This window comes from Rhamphochromis sp. 'chilingali', assembly GCF_963969265.1.
Source record: "Rhamphochromis sp. 'chilingali' genome assembly, chromosome: 7".
NCBI classification, from domain to species: domain Eukaryota; kingdom Metazoa; phylum Chordata; class Actinopteri; order Cichliformes; family Cichlidae; genus Rhamphochromis; species Rhamphochromis sp. 'chilingali'.
In genome coordinates, this window is record NC_137934.1 from 6,621,078 (window position 1) to 6,641,207 (window position 20,130).

The 20,130-nt window shown below is 41.4% G+C and overlaps 2 protein-coding genes across 3 annotated transcripts in view; one reads left to right on the forward strand and one right to left on the reverse strand.

The window, feature by feature from the left end:
* The window catches only part of ahcyl2b (adenosylhomocysteinase like 2b), a gene marked incomplete at its 3' end in the record, with an annotated part of 54,579 nt that overhangs the window by 22,207 nt on the left and 12,242 nt on the right, over positions 1-20,130 (forward strand). For both annotated transcript variants that reach the window (XM_080887639.1, XM_080887638.1), the window contains exons 2-7: positions 13,952-14,060; positions 17,633-17,776; positions 18,059-18,159; positions 18,255-18,357; positions 18,515-18,609; positions 18,849-18,955. In XM_080887639.1, coding sequence (XP_080743765.1) covers positions 13,952-14,060; positions 17,633-17,776; positions 18,059-18,159; positions 18,255-18,357; positions 18,515-18,609; positions 18,849-18,955 — 659 coding nt within the window. The remainder of the gene's footprint in view (positions 1-13,951; positions 14,061-17,632; positions 17,777-18,058; positions 18,160-18,254; positions 18,358-18,514; positions 18,610-18,848; positions 18,956-20,130) is intronic.
* LOC308399536 (general transcription factor II-I repeat domain-containing protein 2-like) lies at positions 1,087-8,194 on the reverse strand. Its single transcript, XM_080886851.1, has 2 exons — positions 6,718-8,194; positions 1,087-1,195 (listed from the first exon to the last, which is right to left on the reverse strand). The coding sequence occupies exon 1, from the start codon at positions 8,086-8,088 to the stop codon at positions 6,724-6,726; it is 1,365 nt and encodes a 454-aa protein (XP_080742977.1). The 5' UTR covers positions 8,089-8,194; the 3' UTR covers positions 1,087-1,195; positions 6,718-6,723.

Sequence of the window (20,130 nt, forward strand, 5' to 3'; positions counted from 1 at the left end):
CCAACAGTGTCATTCAGATGACCACACATGGGGTCTCAGTATCTCTGACACAAACATTCACTGTTTGCTCCATGAGAACAATGGCTCTTTGGTTTTAGGTGGAGGAGCATTAAATGATATGGCCCATGATCATCTACATAAGTGCTTTGGGGCCCAGAAACATCAGACAAAGGTTTTAAGCTGGTTTGTGATTATTTGGTCAGCATCATGTATTTTTAGAGTGGTAATTATAGATGGTTGGCAGTTTGAACAGCTGCAGTGAGGCGATAAAAATTGACAGGTTATGTGGGAGTGAGTGAATAAGACTTCAATTATGAGAGACAGCGCTCAAGTCTTCTTTTGCCTCAATCCTTTATATACCCACTCCTCTTCCTCACTCAGCCCCTGTCTCTTTCTGTTCCTGATGTGGCTAAAACTTTTATAGATGATGACACGTGCAGTTCGAAGGCAAGATTTGACACCAGATTGGAGAACGGACTGACAAGTGTCCACACAGATGCAAAGCAAAAAATAAATAAGTGTAAAAAACAGACCAGCTCAAGGTGATTGCAAATTGTGCCACTGTAAGAAAGAAAAAAAAAAAAAAGGCACAATAAAAAGAACTTTTGCAGCACCGATCCTGGCAAATGGAGCCAACGTGAGCTGGCCAATTTTCCCTGTCATCATCATTAAATTTCAATTTTCTTTCTAGTACATTACCTTCTCATCAGTGTTTGTTAGCATGCTCCTCTCTGTCTGTCTCCTTCTGTCTTTCACTTACGATTACTCATTTTGGAACACATGCCAATCTGTGTAGAAGCCTCACACCGTGAGACGAGAGGCTCCGTATCTGTTTATTATTCACGTCAGTTAGCACCTGAAGCAGGTCGAATGGGAAATGAACATCCACCACCGTATGCTGATGAGATCTGGATAGGCTGACAATTTTATCTCATGTGTGTGCCAATGAGGCAATCTTGTGGGCCGTGTAATAGAGGTGCCATAAGGTTTGAATCCCTTCCAAGCAAGTTAGCAATTGAACGTGAGATGGTTACTTTCTAATGAAAGTCCACAGTTCAACTCAGTAGGTTCAGTGCGGTCGTTGCTGCAGGGGTCGCCGCTGCAGGGGTCACCGCTCCAGCCCATTACCCCGTCGTGTGACCGAGATCAATGGTTCGGAAAAACACAGATTTGATCTCTTCTGGTGTGAAGCCACCTTTGAAAAAACAAAAAAATTAAAACAAAACTCAAGCTGCCAAACCATACACACGGCTCATCGAAAGAGCTGCTTGCTTTGCTCTCGTTTCTAGCCAAACATCTGATTTACGGGAACTCGAATGTTTTTAGAAGAAATTTGCATGCAGAGCCTTCAGAAACACAGCTGTGAAGACATCACTGTATGTTTTGCATTATGTAGCATAGCATGCCAGCTTGTGTCCCTACAGTCACAGCTGAGTACACACACAGCCTTTATTTGTGAAATATTTTTCCTTGTTGGAAAAACTACAACCCCCCCTACAACCCTCTCAGTATTTCCTACAGAGCGATGTTTTAAAACTGCACTTTTTTGCTCGAACAGCCACCCAAACTGCAAGTTGAATATGTAAAAGAATTGATTAGCAAAGTAATTGTTTGCATTTTAATCACTTTTTGAATATGTTTTGTTGCTAGTGGACATTCAGGGCTTCAGTTGCCCGACTGTAAAATGTCAATCATTAGTATCTTGCACTGTCATTGGTAGTCACTTCAATAATTTGCCCTGAAGTTTATCTTAAAACGTGTCCATTTCACCTGAGTGCACACAACAGTCTCTGTCTGAAGTCTCAGTTGAATTTGATTAATTACCACTAGAATTTTACCCTTCATGCAGGATTTTTCAGACAAAGAATACATTTTATTGATTTATTTTTTATGACCCTACAAAGTTTTCATCCTGAGACAGAAAAATCAGCAGCATCGAAGTACTTAATTTTTTATTCCATATTGATTTTCCATATTGATACTAAAGTTTGAATCTCAGTGACATCAATGTCATGTTTTCTGAAAATCATGTGAATTAGGGCTGCCACAAACGATTATTTTGATAGTCGACTAATCAGATCATCATCCACTGGACGTAAAACTACAGCTTATTGCACCATGCAGCATTCAGTCTGACGTCACTAGCCGTGTCTGGGTCTAAACTCCGCTGCAGGTCCATATATCAAACGATCACTATGGCATTACTGAGAGTTGAAAAACTGTCTAAAGTCTTTCATCTTTAATAAAATGATCAGCCTTCTCCTCTACCAGGTGTAACAATTGAGTTTAACATCCAGGCATCCATGAAAACGGAATTTATGACATTTAACGGAGTTAGAAGTTAGCAGGGAGTTAGCTCGCTAGCTTCTATCTAAATACAATATAGCATGTCCTGACTGCAGGGTTTTGGAAACAAATTAAAACGTACAGCTCTGTTATCACTTCCAGCATAAATGAAGACAGAAAACTAAACAGCAGTGACGTTTGTAGGGTTACTGAAGTTGGGCTAGCTGGTATATAATGATGTGCTACGTGACAGCTAGCGACACAGCTATGTTAGCATAATATAAACAAGCTAACTTTTTTTCCACTCGATAAAAGTTAATGTGAGTGTTCTCGGTGGTCAGGAACAAATGTAATCGCATGGCAGGATGCTGTAAAAGGACCAAACTTCAGCCAGGAGAACAACTGAGATAATCCATCCACAATACGAGGTTAGTCATTCATATACTGCTGCATGGGCTGGGCTGTAGTTACATCCTAAGGTTTTAAAAACTGAGCTTAAATAAATGATTAGCGGTAATAAAAGCCGAGGGAGGTCAACAGTGATCACTGACTGTTTTAGGAGCTTTTTGAGATCAAATAGAAGAAAATACATAACATTAAACATGTTAACAACACAAAAGCCATATTAAACGCAGACTACTTTAGACCCGGAAGTAGGATTCGTCGCGTCATCACTGAACAACCGGATAACTATCATTAGCTTACAGCTTTAAGCTTTTAAGGTGCTAACTAAAAATAAAGACAAGATGATAGTTTATTCAATTTTAATGAAATTTGCAGATTGTTTCGGTAAAGTTGAATAAACTCCTTGCTGTCTAAAATATAACAGGACACCGGAGTATATTCTCCAGCATCTCACACTTCTGATAATCAGCTGTCTGCTTGACGTTTATTCAGCTGTGTAAAACTATAACTTTAATCTCAGCCAAACCGATTTACTCAGGAACAAATAAAATACTAAAAAAAAAAAAAAAAAAAAAAAGCCAAACAACAACATTTTTAATTTATCTAAGTGACTCATATATATTTAACCTGAGTCGCGAAAGACGGCGGTGGGTTTGAAAACAATTTGCCGGGAGTCCGGTGTTCTCACGGCGCTAGTGACCTAGCCCCCGGATAGCTATCGAGCTAGTGGGTAACAGACGTCTCCGAAAACGTCGGAGCGCTTTTGAAAATATGTGGTGTCCTGATAAACTGAGCCGATATTTGAGGTTTACACAGCTACATTCTCGCCTGAAAATATGTTAAACGTTTATTTTGTGACCCAGAAAGAATAATAAGAGTAATATTAAAACTAACTAGCTACCGCCATTGTTGGAAACTAAGCTGGGCCGCGCTATGAATTCTGGGACACAGCTGCTTCTTCTTCTTCGGGGTTTAACGGCAGCTGGCATCCTTGTACATGCAGTGCTGCCATCTTCTGTTTCAGTCCGTTATTACACTCTTAAATCCTGCTATTATTCCTGCGTCTTTTGCGATCTTACAAAGCTTCAAACGACACGTCGACTATTAAATCAGTCGTCGACGATTTTGATAGTCGACGTAATCGTGACTAGTCGACAAATCGTGGCAGCCCTAATGTGAATGTGGTAACTTGAGAAAGATATGACCTAGGATTTTCTAATCTAATTGACATAGGTGCTTCTCCTAAAAGGCTGAGGGATAGCGCTGAGGGCCATCAGTATTTTGAAACCAATTTTGTTAATCTGGCTTTCATTTATGAAGCATAAAGATATTTTGGTTTATGAAATGGTCAACAAAGACTTACTGCCTTTTAGAATGTTAAACCATCACATCTGATTTTTGTGTTGCCCTGAAAAGGCATTTCAAAGCTGGGAAAATTCCTGATGAACCTGAAGTACCTCAGGTTCTTTCAGCCAAAGGGAACATTTTGTACTCCCACACACGCACACAGAAAGGCATATTGGGCAGGACTCTTTGGCTCCCCACAGTTATCAGGTGTTGTGGGGATGCCGAATAAGCCCTCCCTCCCTTCCTGTTGGCTTGTCAATCAGTGGCAAAGGCCAGCACTGAAGACACCAGGCTTAAAGTCTGCACGGTCATTGTCCCGTCACCTCACTGCTGGTTTAAAGTCCTTGTTCGAGGCATACGTGTTATGATGTGTGACTAAACATCAAATTAATCTTTAAAGCTTTCGTCTAGAATTCCTTGAAATACTCAGAAATGGCTAAACATTAATTTTAGAAGATGAAATGTTTTCCTTGGTGGAGTGATGCCAAAGGCAGAGTGCAGAGCTTGGCATTTTGCACTTGCTCTGTGCTTTGTTCTGAGCAGAAATGTATTACAAAAATATTAAGTGACCAACGTCATTACAAGCCACTTAGCAGTTAGAGCCAAGCTTTTAGCTTTGGTTTGTGCTTGGTCTCTTTATTGGCTTATTTATGTGTTTTTATTCAAGATTGCAGGGTGCCATTTTTTTTTAAGGTAGTTAGCTGGTGTCTCATCTTTTGCAGCTTTCATACCAAAAAACAACCAAACTGGTTAAAAGAGGGAGGCATTTTTTTCCTCCTGCTGCTGGAGCTGAAAAGCCTGCTGTACTCAAGACTTCAGTGAGCATGGGTGTATTTTCTTTCCCTCAAACAAAAAACCACCAGCTGTTCTGACCTTCTGTGCTAGTCAGAAGAAAGCTTGCTTAAAAGTGAGTGTGGTCTTAGAGAGGAAGAGAGTAGGATAGGGCATAAATGTTTTTTGTTTTTTTGAGAGCGGGTGAACTAAAAAAATTCTTCAAGGCCCCAAAAGATAAATGATGATCATTTTTAACTGTGAATCATGCCACGTTATTCTACTAGAATCAGAGAATAACAATATGGTGTGTGAAGTGAATATTATGTTCTTTTAAAGATAAAACCTTGTCCAAATGAATTATAATAAGGAGTAACTTCTTCCTGTTTCTCCCTTTTTATAAAGGCATGATTTTTTTTTTTTTACCTGAGGTGCTTCAGTAACATTTCATTCAACTCTTTAAGCAAAATATTAAAAATAGCAACATCACAGGTTAACAGGTGATGTCAGGCAGGAGTTTCCATGGACTGTTATTTTTGCAGACTATACTTATGGGCGATCGTGGCTCAAGAGTTGGGAGTTCGTCTTGTAATCGGAAGGTTGCCGGTTCGAGCCCCGGCTTGGACAGTCTCGGTCGTTGTGTCCTTGGGCAAGACACTTCACCCGTTGCCTACTGGTGGTGGTCAGAGGGCCCGGTGGCGCCAGTGTCCGGCAGCCTCGCCTCTGTCAGTGCGCCCCAGGGTGGCTGTGGCTACAATGTAGCTTGCCATCACCAGTGTGTGAATGTGTGTGTGAATGGGTGGATGACTGGATATGTAAAGCGCTTTGGGGTCCTTAGGGACTAGTAAAGCGCTATATAAATACAGGCCATTTACCATACTGTTATCTGTAGAGGAGGGAACAGGTGGAGATATGCTCTGGAGAAAAGAGGATTGACGGTGGATGACTTTGGCTGGTCAACCATCCAAAGCTACAGATGAGCACAAGAGAGGTGAAGAAGAGAGTGCAGGCAGGTGGAGGGGTTGGAGAAGAGCGTTGGCGTTAATCGTAACAAATGGTACCAAGGTTAAAGGGCATGTTTAAGAGATGGCAGTGAGACCTGCTATGATGGTGGTTTATGATGTATGGATATGATGGATGTGGCAGGGTATCCTCCCAAGGTTTTGTTCAGAATGACTAGGATGGAAAGGATTAGAAATGAGTACATCAGAGAGAAAGCTCAGGTTGAGCGGTTTAGACGCAAATAGAGGCAAAGCTGAGTTTGGAAATGTGCAGAGCAGATAGCAGACATCTGGGTGGAAAAGATGAAGCTATGAGGTAGGAGGGAAGGTGAAGGGGGTTGGCGTGACAAGAGGATGCTAGGGATAGGTTGAAATGGAGGCAGATGATTACCTGTAGTGACCCCTAAAGTGAGCAGCAGAAAGAAGGTAAAGATGTCAGCGTATAGCTGTACCTTAAAGAGCTGTAAATCCTCTTATTGACATTCACAAGCCAAAGCAGGTATAAGGCAAGTGCACTGTTGTATTGATATGTTGTATATCTTCAAAGTGTATTTGTATACAAAAACATGACAAACATGTTTTTTTGTTTTGTTTTTTTACAGTGTATTCATAAGTGCTAAATATTGCTATCTTCACCTCTGTGATTAATAACAGAGCATGTTTGTTAAGTCACTTGTCACTTCAAATTTCTGTTGATAGTCTAGCACAGGGGTGCTCACACTTTTTCCGCATGTGAGCTACTTATAAAATGACCAAGTCAACATGATCTACCCACTACAAAAATCCAAAACATATACTTATTTATAAATATATTGAGGATTCTTTATATCTACAATGTATATACATGCATAACCGCAATATCCAATATTTCACAACACAATTAACAATGTAAATTTTTTGTCATTACCTGAGTTTACTCTGATGACTTGCACTGAATTGAATCAGCCAGGGATGCATAGTCCGGACAGTAGCTGCTGACGGCCAGCCTCAAACACACTTCCAAATGTTCATCAGTCATGGTGGAACGGTACTTGGACTTAATGATGTTCATGTGGGAAAATGATGACTCACATAAATAAGTGGAGCCGAATAATGCAGTCAAAGAGGCAGCACATTTCCTCATGTTGGGGTACTTTACTTCTGTGAGTAAGTTCCAGAACTGTCCATGATCTCTGGACTTCAGCTCAATGTCGGCTTGTAGTGTCAAAATCTCATCTTCCACTCCAGAAGAGTTCAGGTGAAATAGTTTTGCAATTTTTGATGCGAGTGAATCGACATCAGCATCTTCCCGAAAAGGATAGCACATGAAGGTAGCGACTGGCTCGAGCAAAGAAAAGTCTTGAAAGCGTTTGTCAAACTCTGACAGACAATTGTCAATCTGCTCTGTGTAGCGTGCACTGTCAAGTTGCAAACAGGCCATCCCCTGCATCTCCAGCTCTGACGCCAGGTTTTGAAAGTTTATCAAATCATGGCGCTGCAGCTTTAAAGAGAGATGTTGCATCTTTCGTTTGAAAGCATTAACTGAGCTGATCATGTTGATCACTGTTTTGTCTTTTCCTTGCAGCTGTAGATTAAGGTCATTCAACATGTTTGTCAGATCGGTTAAAAATGCCAAGTCTAACAGCCACTGACCGTCATTAAGTTGCATGTATTCTGCTTGTCCAGCTACACGGAAAAACTCCTTAATCTCCGGACAGAGCTCTCGAAATCTTTGCAGGAATTTCCCTCGACTAAGCCACCTCACGTCAGTGTGTAGCAACAACTCAGAGTGGTCGCAGTCAGCCTTCTCCAGATGTGCACGAAATAACCGTCTTTGAAGAGATCTGGCGCGAATAGAACAGGCGATCTTCGTTGCAACATTCATGATCTCCTTCATGTTGAGCATTTTAGCGCATAACGCTTGTTGGTGGATTATGCAATGGTAATTTAGGAAGTCCGGGAAAGCATCGTCCTGCCTGCACTTGGCAATAAATCCATTCAAGCGGCCAACCATTGCGGGTGCTCCATCTGTGGTAATAGACACCAATTTGTACACTGGGAGCTGGGTTTTCTCGATAAAGTTTTTGAACGACTGAAATATGTCCTCTCCTCGCGTCTGTTCTTTCATGGGCAGGACTGTTAATAGCTCTTCTTTTGCAGTGATATCAGTAAACACCATACGAATGAAAATGCACACCTGGGCTATGTCACTCACGTCCGTAGATTCGTCCAACTGCAGTGAGAAACACTGGCAATCTCCGATGTCCTTCCAAAGTTGCTGGGTTAAATCCTCCGCCATGGCTTCACAGCGCCGTGTAACTGTACTTCTTGACAGCTGGAGAGCTTTGATCGAAGATGTTATTTCTGCCTTATTTTTAAAGTCTCGGAACAATGAGTCAGCTGCTTCAACGAATGCCTCTTTTACCATCTCTCCATCTTGAAAATACTTCTTGTTTTTAACGATGATGTGACTCGCCCGGAACGATGCTTCGGTGGCGGCTTTCGCTTTTGAAGTTTGTTGTGTGAAAAATGACTGCTGTCCGGACAACTGGGATTTTAGTTCCTTCACCTTTTTCTTTCTTAGCTCGCTTTTCGGCGGGAATGTAGTGTCGTATTTTCCGTGAACAGTTCGAAAATGCCGCTCCACATTTCCCTTCTTTGGCATTGCGATGGCAGCCTGGCAGATGAGGCAAACGCACTTCGAAAATGACATCGTGAAAAAAAAGTCTTCCTCCCATTCCGTATGAAAGTGATACGTTTTTGTCTTCTTACTTGGTCCAGCTCCCTCACTCATTTTTAACCCTTTCTTAGGTTTAGAAAAAACCGAGAGCTAAAAATTGGAGTTAACTCGCTGACTAGCTTGTCAGTTTTACTACACTTCGCGCCGCTGTTTGCACATGCGCAGCGACCTAAGCGTCAGAAAAAAATCCGATGTCATCTGACTGGCTTCCCTGTATCAATCAAGTGACGGGATGGATGATAGGCTGGCATCTATTTTTTTAATGCCATGCGATCTACCAATACTACCTTTGCGATCGACTGGTCGATCGCGATCGACGTATTGAGCACCCCTGGTCTAGCAGGATGAGATGAATCCACGGTGTTTGTGGGGAAATCAAAACAGTACCATATCTCGTCAGATCTGATGCTGCATCTGTGTCTGTTTTCATTTTCTCTCTCCCAGAGGGGTCTCTGTTTTTTCACAACGCCAGCCTAGATGTTCTTTGCGCTGTACCACAGTTCCCTTGGCACTCAGCTAGCTTGTTGACTGTGTTCAACGGGAGATTCCCCCCACCCAGTTCTAAAACATGTCGTCTTACCACAAATTTAAAACAAATCTGTCATTTCCAGAGGGCTGCAGAGCCCAGCTGAATGTGCCAGGAGCCAGGATTTAGATGTTGTGATATTTATGGTTTCATTGTGGGTATCGCCATATGAATTACATAAACAGATGGGGCATAAAGCCTGCGTGTTTGATCTCTGATGTTAGATGTCAGATGTATTCCAGCATGGATGCTTCGCAGCACTTTAGGGCTTCCATTTAGAGTTAAGGGGTTATAGATTATTAGGATTTAAGCTTAGGCCTCCACCCCAACCCCACGACTGGAAAGATTATATTTGTCCTCCAGCGAGCACAAACATATAAAACGATGCTGCATCTGTGTCTGTCCAATTCAGCATAAGAGCTCAATAGCATCTTATACTGAATTGGAATAGCCCATTCAAAGACACTTGTAACAAAGGAGCACATGGCTTTAAATAGAGCTCTTTTCATCTCTTTTCCTCATTGTGCACATGCGTCTATATAAGCGACTGCTAGAAAACAAGTGCATACCAAGTGCTCCTCATCCCCTTTCTTCTGTGGTTGTATTGGTGGCTCATGGTCACTGCCGGATACACGATTGTGTCCCATGTGGGCAAGTGCTGAATATTGAACATGTATTATTCATAAATCATTAGCTACCCAATCAATCTGTTATGTAAAAGAGTTCCTGCGGGGTGTGAAAGCTGGATAGAAAGTGGAAGATTAGGAATGTCATGGAGGGGAAAGCCAAGAGATGAACATTGTTGCTTAAGGCAGATTAGTCTGAAATATTTTTATTACCTGCATACAACCCACATCACAACACGAACTCCACGTTTATGGCTCTTCCAGTGTCGCAACCTGCAAACATGCTGGAGTTCTGCAGCAGTGCCGGTGCTGTCTGAAAGGAAACCTAGTATAAAAAAAGTGAGTGATTCTTATAGAGCCAGGTGATAAAACGATAAAAATAATTATCGTGCAAAAACTTTCCAAGATGGCATTACTAAACAAGGTCAATATAAACTGCATGGAGCTTATCCAAATCCTTTTTTTTTTTTTTTTTACTGACAACACTGAAGGCCAATGACAGTAAGAATAGTCAGCACATGTGCTAACGTTTGGGCTGCTACACACTACAGTATATTAGGAATTCGAGTGAGATAAAAGAGAAAATGAGAACAAAGACTGTTATTGAAAAATCAAACGACTTTGTTACCAAATATGACACTGCAGTGGATACAACCTGATACTCAAAGGATTAGGACACTATTGAGGAATTAATGTGGCGATATTTTGGCTATTTAAAGTCTGACAAAGAAGCAGAGCAGTATACACTGTAAACTGTGTTGAAAACATGTTTCCACAATGGCGGCTTACACACATTACAAGACACGATGTCGGTAAACATGGTCCAAAATGTCATATTTTAAGCAGCTGAGTGCAAAGCGCACACCTGGCCCATTTATGAGCCTCACTACCCAGTACTGCACTTCATGTGGCCAACAATTTGAAAGAGTTTGTCTATATACTACAACAGTATTTATTTAAAATACAGTTACAGTGTTGCAGTACATTTATCATGTTCAGCTTATGACAAACTCATGAAGTTCATTTTGGTTTAAATATATATATCGTGATTATATATCAATAAAATGTTTATGCAAATCAGAGATGGTCAAACTGAAAATAGTTTATTATTTGAGATTGACGGACCATCTTAGAATCTGTCAGGTTACTGTAAAGTCATCTCTAATCTAACCAGTATGTGATCACTCATAACAACAGCCCTTCATTCAGACTTGCCACTCGTGGTGAGCAGTAAGCTGCAGGAACACCTAACCAGAATTTGGCTGACGGGTTATTGTACGCGGATGAGCACCAGCTCATTCATTACTTTGAGTTTATTTGCAGACTTTTATTGCCACAAGCTGAAATACAGATTTAAACCTTTTCTCACAGATGAGGTGTTTAGCACTGCAAGCAGAATTGGTCTATAAATGGCGCTGTGTCATTCACATATAAGCCACTTTGAATTTTATGATCCTGCCCCTCGCACCCAGTGTCTGAGTGAGAGAGCTGATTTCTGATTGAGACTCGAGCTCAGAGACATATGTTATAACTTGACTATGTACACTTGTAATTTGTGCATGGCTGTCTGTTAATGCATGCACTGGATTAATAGACTTGAGCTATGGTAGAAGTGGTGCATAAATATTACTGGATTCACACTGATAAGATTGCAGGTGTGCCAGCGATGGAAAAGTGACAGATTTCACTGATTCACATTCATATAGTATGCGTTTAATGGAAAGGAGTTTTAATAGCTTTTAGACAATGCTTACCCCATACCTTAGTAATAAAAACCCTGTTAATTCTGTGCTTTTCAAAGATTAGCTAGGGAATAGAAATCAGAACTGAATGGGTTACGTTTGGGTTGTTCTTCTCATGCTGTTTGCTTGTTCTCATTTTACACAGGAATAAGTGAACTACTGTGCCATTCTCTCTGGCAGTAGCCCCTGTTTCCTTTGTGCCCTGTGGTAATCTTGTCCCAAAAAACATCCAATAAGCCCTCTATCCCCAGCTCCTAAAATGACCTGCAATCCTTCAGTGCAACTCTGAGCTCTTAAAGCCCCTCATTTAATCTCCCATCCAATAAACTTTCGAGACCAGCATACCCATTACAGGTTGCATGAGGTCAGCGATGTTTGCACCAATGGCTGCCCTTGTAAATAACATAAAGCAGCAGTTCTGACTTGTTCTGCTTGTGTTGTTTTGGAATCTTCTATGTTCCAAAGAACAACAGTTTAATCCTCATATTTTTATTTATTTATCTTCTTGTATGATGGCCATTTTTAATCACAGTGCTGATAAGAGTGGAGCTCAAAGGATCAATCGAAATTACTTCCTTTCAAGATTAACTGTAATCACTGTAGTTTTTAACCTAACCTCTTCTTCTGTATGCTAATGAGCATTTCCATTCATTAAGAGAGTTTATAAGGATGTATAGATGGCTCATTCCAGTCCTTTTCTATCACTGCTTCCTTTCTTAATGCTCTTAGTTTGTTGGCTACATGTCTTGGGTCAGCAAGGGCAAAGCTTAGTTTTGATGGCAGCGATTCAGCCTGCGCTTGAACAATTGACAATTAAACAAGAATACTGAGGTAGGAGAGAGGGAAGGGGAAAAAATGAAAGGAAGGGAAAACAATTCATTGCATTGTGTTGTTGGCACATGGGCGGAGCAGTTTGGGCTGGTTTACAGAAAAGGAAAGGCTAAAAAGAGGCAGAGGGCAAGAGGTGCAGCCACTGAAATGATCATTGAAAGATGATGTCCCGTCAATGCACAAGGCCCTGAATCAAACACGCACTGTACTTGGCAGTTCGTCCCACACACACACACGTGGCAATGTTGAAGAAGGAAAAGAGTGGGGAGAGCAGTGAGCGCTGTGTGAAAAAGGTAAGGAGAATGGATGAGAAGTGGATTAGTCTGATTTATGACGTGTTATTTATTGAGATTAAAATGATATTGAGAGTATCGGTGCTTGGGTGGAATTGAAATGGAAGGAGAAATGCTCAGCTAATCAGCTAGCATCCTAACCAGATAATTTGTGATGAGTTTTAACTATTTAACTTGCCCAGCTGCATGTGCAGTTTGGCTTTCTGAGAGCTTTAATGCTGCATTGCTTTCCTTTCCATGCCTGTTTATTAAGGTGCACATTCTCCAGGCTGAATCACCAGGGTTTGGGCTCTACTTAAGAAATGCCTCAGAGATCACAAAGCAAAAAATGGGGGAAATGTGTATATTGCTGATGATTTCAGATCGTAGAGGTGACTTTTGAGTGAACAGCAGCTCTCGCTCATGAAATTTACCGAATGTCTCCACACATTATGAGAATAAATAAGTCAATACATACAAAGCCTCCTGGTATTTTACTCGTACATGCGCGCGCGCGCGCGCGCGCGCGCACACACACACACACACACACACACACACACACACACACTCAAGAACCTGAAAATTTTCAAGGACATCTTTTTGTGAGGATGAAAATTATTTAAAAATGAGTACATGCTCAAAGAACTGATGCTCTTTCAGCTGCTTTTTTTTTTTTTTGCCTTGTGCAACATCCATTAGACATCCATGTGGCAATGTAAAAGCCTTTCTTTCTATGAATTTATGGACACCATTATTGCTCATTTAATAAAAGCAACCTGACTAATAAAAAGAGGTTTTAATGCATATACACACACACACTGGCAGTTTTTGTTCTTGTCGTGTGGCTTTATTGTAGGAATAAGTCAGCCATTCATGTGCTGTAATATTATCACTGGATGAATTATGATGCACCAAGTCATTGGCTTTGATGCAACACTGAAAGATAGGCTCATGGTCAGTTTAGTGTCCTGAAAGCGGCAAATAGCCAAACACATCCCGCTCATTTTCACAGAACCAGAATGAACTGGTGCACCTCGCGTGGCCTTGTCACTGCTTGATAATAGCCTCATTGTCTCTTTTATCTTTCAGAGTCAGAGTGAACTCAAAGGCAGTCTCCCTCCTCAGAGACTATAGTGAACTTGTTCTCTCTCTGTTTATTGCCTGTCTTATTTATCTATTTTATTGATCTTCTCTTATCTGTAAAACATTTTTCACTCAGGATAGCATTCTCTTAATCAGGAGCTTAACATGAACCTAGAGTAACCTGAGCTAAAAAGCAATCAGTTTATTAAAGATGCAAAGTTTTCTTTTCCTGGCTTTCAAATTGCTTTGTGAGTCCTGTTTGTGAATAGTTTTATTTAAATACATTTTTCAAAGCTCAATTCAGATTGCCTGAATGTTTCTGCTCTCCTTCTCCACCAACAGATCCAGTTTGCAGACCAGAAACAGGAGTTCAACAAGCGTCCCTCCAAGATCGGACGGCGCTCTCTGTCCCGCTCCATCTCCCAGTCCTCCACAGACAGCTACAGCTCAGGTAAACAGACAGATTTTATGTTTGGGTGACTCATCCTGATTATGATAGCTATTATTTTTGGTGTCAGTGTGCTCACAGTAATGTCTTGTCATCGACTCAAGTAACATTATTCTTACCTGCTCAGCTCCACTCTTCTCAGTTTGTCCTCATGAAACAAAGAGCACAGGAGTGAGACTTGAAAGTTGGTAGCATGGTAGAGGCTCTCACACTGAGCCAAATAAAGTCGGCCTTGTTGGGAAGTTGCGAGCAGTGGTGGAAGAAACGCTGAACAAAATATAGCAGGGCCGTGCAAGCCTTGTTGGCACAGACATCTAAGACTAAAGCAGTGTCTTTACAGCACAAAGTAAATAGACTAAAATGACCTGTTTGTTTAAGTATATAGTGCAGACTTCATCACAGTGTCTCTCTTTCGCCATACCTGCATTCCTGTCTTAAACTATAGCCTGTTACTCAATCACTTTACCTTGCTGCTTATCTGATATTCCAGGGGGATGTTAAATTTTCCATTGAGTTCCACCTGGATGAATGGTTGACTGGACTTATCTACCACTTCTGTCCTTGTGTTTCTAGCACTCTTTCTCACACTCAGACCCTGGGTTTATGTGAAACTGTGGGCCCTGTGTTAGAGGATTAGCAGGTGCTGAAGCATTGGGTGTGGCTGAAACCAAATAGGATGGGAGAGCCAAACCATCGCCCTATTGGTGATTAACTGGAAAGCTGGTAAAGATAAATATGCCAATAGTCTAAAAAGAGTTTTAGCTGGCAGCTAGTATCAGCAACTGTAAGGTGTAGTTTTGTCTTACAGTACAAGTTTCATTGTATGTATAGATAAGGGGTTTCTTTGTTTTGTAAATTTGGTTTAAGTATGCATTGTCATGGTGTTATGATTTTCTTTGGGAGTAACCAGGAGAGACAGGCTGAGTGATTTGGAGACAATACACTCTGTGTATGATTAGTTTAAGTTCAAGCTGCAACGATTTATCGAGTAACTAGGAAAAACGTGGTTGTTTAAAAAATGTTTTTTTAATCTTTTGCTTTCTTTCATCCAGAATTAATTTAACGAATAAAAGCACATAAGGTGGTTAAAGTTAGGAGTAAACGAGTCACACTGATGATGTAGAGGTCTCAAATACTCATCACTAATATAACTGATAGCTGTAGCCATAGTTTGAGTAGATTGATGCAACACTCCTGTATATTTGGAAATGGTTAACATGGCTCTGCTCAAATACCACAGAAAACAAGAAGGGACAAGGGAGCAAAGGTTCTTTATAAATCGGTCACTATAATCCTGGCTTTCCTTTCCTTCTCAGTTATCAGTCGTTTTTAAATGCGATATTGCATAAGCCACTTGGACTCGGGCTCTTTTGATGTCCTGCTGTGTGTCAGAGTCACGGGCCACATAACTTTAAACGACACCATTTAACATGATGAATTAATCTGCATGATGGCGCTAGGACAGACAGATGGATGGCAAACGGACACATGGACTGTCAGTCAGTATTAGTGCATGTGCATAATGGATCCCTCAGGTCAGGGGTGCAAAAGAAGAAGAAAAACCCCTGCATCAGTACTTTTATTCAGAGAAGATGAGGCGTTTCGGCTCTGTAACTTCCCACTGGCACATTTGCAGACAGCTCTGTGTTTTCATAGGCGCTTGTTGGGGTCAGCTGAGAAGGCGACATTGTGTTTCTTTCCCTTTCTTTCTTCCTGTTTGAGACATTAAGTTGTCTTAAAAAAAAATCAGCTCTGAATTTCATTTTTAGCTCCAAACTGCACACTTGTGCACTTTTCTCTGGTGTGTGATTTGGATCTATCCCAGTCTCCTACCACTAAATCATAACTTCTTTTTTCTTTCTTTTCACTTTGTTTTTTTTTCTTCTCCAGCACAGCGCTTTATCTCCCCTCCTAACCAGCTCAAGAGTCCCCAGGAACCTCTCGCTCCTGCCTCGGGCTTTCACATCACCACTTAAAAAAATGATCTGCATTTTCTTCAAGATATTGAGATAATGAGGAGTGCACTTAGTCTGCTTTTATTTCATTCAGCAGGCGTCTCTGTCACACATCTTTGGATCCCTGTGTTAACACCTTAATCACTATGAACTCCTTGACATGTTTCAGAGCCTGGTTTCAGACTCCAGTACAGAATCCTTGTGCTGCTTTTTTTTCCCCGCTCTTCCTCCTCGGCTGATTCCCTGTCTTTCCTCATAATTCCCTCACTGGAGTGATTCTGATTTCTCTGATGGCTCCCACAGTACAGAGACTACAGCAAGCACCAGTCACACAGCTTCCCCCGAACCACTTTAGTTTAGGATCCTTTGATTAGGGTTCTTTTTAAAGCTGGTGGTCCTAGTCTGTAAAGCAGAACCAACACATTTACAGTACATTGTAAATAATGTCATGACAGTACAGGTTCCAGGTAAAGTTAACATGTAGCTGAAGTTTATAGCCACTGTAAAGCAGATCGAGGCTAAGGCTTCTTAGTTTGGATGTTTTTAAGCTTTTTTAGATTTTGTGTTTCTTGAGAAGAATTTCATCATGCAAAACCTTTTTCCCCTCACCTGGTTTTGTCCCAACGTGTTTTGGAAGTAGGACGGAAGGGTATTTTTTTTTCATTGATAGATGATTTGTTTTTCAGTTTTGGGCATTTAGATTGTTTTTTTTTATTTATTTATTTTTTTTAATTATTATTTCAAATCAACTCACTAATCATGTTTTACTTCATCAGCTTTTACCTGATTTAGGCACTCTGCATAGAATTTCATAGATTTTCCCAAAGAAGGCCAGGTTAAAAAAAATAAATAAATCTTTGGAACGTTCTCTAAGGATATCATTTACATGTACAGCCAAAAACACAGCACAGACATTGTCTTGAATTCATGGGTGTTACCCCCGGACATGAGGTGACGCTATTGTTAATCAATATCGATTGCTTGTAATGAACTAAAACTTGAAGAATTGGATTCGGGATATCCTCTTACACCCTCAAACCTTTGTTTTCCTGTCTGCACTTAAAGGCGTGTGTGATGTTGGCATCATGCACCATTTGTACTCATGGAGGAGTACACCCTGTGCACCTCCATGTATAGAAATGTACAGTACATTTGAAACCACACAATAATGCAAAGTGCAGACTGTGCATATGACTGTTTATATCACAGGTCCAGTGATACTACTCAAACATGTTTTCTTTTTATATCCAAGTGTAAATACTTAAGTCCAATAACATCCTGTGTTTACTTTCTGCTTCAGTCAGAGGTGATAAAGCTGCTAGTTTTGCTCTTAGTGGGAAAAGTTTGGCTGGCAGCTCTATGATAAATTAAAGCCTGTGGTGCCTGAAATCTGTAGGCTAACAAATTCAAGTTGCACATTTGAGTTTAATGTATTCTGATGAAACCAGAGGCTGAGAGAATCCATGTTTAGGTACAGAATACATTCAGTGTATTCTGTACTTAAACATGGATTCACAGTTTACAACTTTTTTTTGTTTTGTTTTTGGTTACAGCGGCAATATTTTGCCTCCTATGTGATGTGTTGACATGCTGACAATGCCTGTGTGTGTTTGTTTGCAGCGGCATCATACACGGACAGCTCTGATGACGAGACATCTCCTCGTGACAAACAGCAGAAAAACTCCAAGGGCAACGGCGACTTCTGCATCAAAAACATCAAACAGGCCGACTTCGGCCGCAGAGAGATCGAGATAGCTGAGCAAGGTGAACCAGCGGGCAGTAGCTTTAAAAACTGGGAACTGAGCTAAATACCAAACTGCTGTTATGACCACCATTTAAAATCAAACTCAATGTATTTCATTGACATTACTCTCTAATTACCTAGCAGAGAGCCTCGCTCATCGAGCTACTCCACCGCACGAGGCGATGGATTAGTTTTGAAGTATTAGGAGGATTAAATGATGGGAATTCCTTAATCATCCAGATCAATCCTGTATATCCACTTATGTGTATTTGTGTGTATGTGTGTGTTTCCTTTTCTTTCAGAGATGCCAGCACTGATGGCTCTGAGGAAGCGAGCCCAGGGGGAAAAACCCCTCGCTGGTGCCAAGATTGTGGGCTGCACCCACATCACTGCCCAGACTGCTGTAAGTAGTAGCAGTGCAAAACACTCACACACACTTGTTTATTTTTCTCTTCTGCCACGACGAAAACTCAAACTTGACCCTTGTCTTCTCCCAAGGTGCTGATGGAGACTCTGTCAGCTCTGGGCGCTCAGTGCAGATGGGCAGCATGCAACATCTACTCCACCCAGAATGAGGTGGCAGCTGCCCTGGCAGAGGGAGGTGAGGCTCAGTGTTCCCATGTGGTGACACCTGACCTTTTCTTCTCTCTTTTTTGCTGCCTAAAATATTAATGCGCTCGCTTTTCCCTTCATGGTCACATCCATTGTTATTCATACACTCGTATGCAATATGTATTCAACGCTTCCTCTCTTTGTAGGTTTCAGTGTATTTGCGTGGAAGGGAGAATCAGAGGACGACTTCTGGTGGTGCATCGACCGCTGTGTCAATGTGGAAGGCTGGCAGCCCAACATGGTAGCACACCTACATATCTAAATAAAGCTTATTACAGAAAAGTTGCCTCTGTGGTTTTTACATCAAACATCAATCATTGGTAGGCCATTCATCCGTTGTGTAGTAGGTTTTTAAATGTATTTTTACGTGATGATTGTCTACCACTGTGGCTAGAAGTGAAGAAAGGGGCATTCATTATATCAGATAATTTGTTCTGCATATTCAAACATAGAAAACTTATCTTTCTGATTTCTCGTCAGATCTTGGATGACGGTGGTGACCTGACTCACTGGATTTATAAAAAATATCCCAGCATGTTCAAGAAGATCAAGGGCATAGTAGAGGAGAGCGTTACTGGTGTGCACAGGTAGGACGTGGTGTCTTTTTAGTTTAGTTTTTGTTTTTGTGTGTGTGTGTGTGTGTGCGTGTGTGTGTGTGTGTGTGTGTGTGTGTGTGTGTGTGTGTGTGTGTGTGTGTGTGATAAACGTCGATTGATCCGTTCTGATTCAACACACGAGATCCCTTTATGGTCCACTGGTTGTCCGTTCTGTATGTGTACTGAAGTCAAATCAGGTGTTTGTACATGTTGTGGGGAGATGTGATTCTGACCAATTCACACAACGTTTAAGCCGACTTGGAGCAAGGAGTGTTCGGTCACACACAGGAGAACCATAGCCTGAGAGTGTCTGCACGTTTTCCTGAGTGGATTCAGAGGAAAACCGTCCAGCTTGTAGAGCAGGACGGTTTGAGAGCCTGCACCTCTCTCTGTTACTAAGGAAATATAGAAATGAAGACATCAATAGAATCGTATTCATCAGTTCCCCTTATTAATTCTGGGTCAGTCTCTGAGTTTGGAAAAGGAGGCCTGCACAGGTTTTCAGAGTCGATGGTTGACATTAGAAAAAAAGGCTTGCATTTGTTTTGCACGTGCAAACACTCCCTGTTTAGCCAAAATAGGGTTGATCCCAAAAAACTGGATTCAGAGGAATTGATGAGGTTTTTGATTTTAGCTCGTTTTCACGGGAGAATGTTGTGCAAGAAGCCTTCCTTGCATCTTTGTTGCATGCAAAGACTCCCCATCTGTCGGTGGGCTTCTCTGCGCCAGCAGCCGCAGCAGCAGGTTGCCCTGGGTTCTGGCTTCAGCTTCACCGGGGAAAGGATGGTGCCTGCAGGCACTATAGTCGTCCTATAGAGAGAGAAAAAACGTCCGAACAACCTGCTCTCACTAGTTTGGCATGCTGGGGTTTTGTGCTTACATGTGGTCTGTGTGATAATATTTCATGCTGATCTTGTTTGTTTGGTGTTTTGTTTTTTAAATCACAGCTATGAGAAATATGCATTCATGCTGTGTAAGCATGAATGCGCTAACCAGCTAGCCCATTATTAGTGCAGTCGTCTTGGAGATGCATGTCAATGAATTTTAGGGCTGAGCTTGTGATTGAGCCCCAGTGGGAGGGGGTTATTTGTTTAGATGAGGAGTACAGCATCTACCTCCAGATGAATGAGACATTCCACCTTTAGGTAGATAAAACCAGGTGCTGT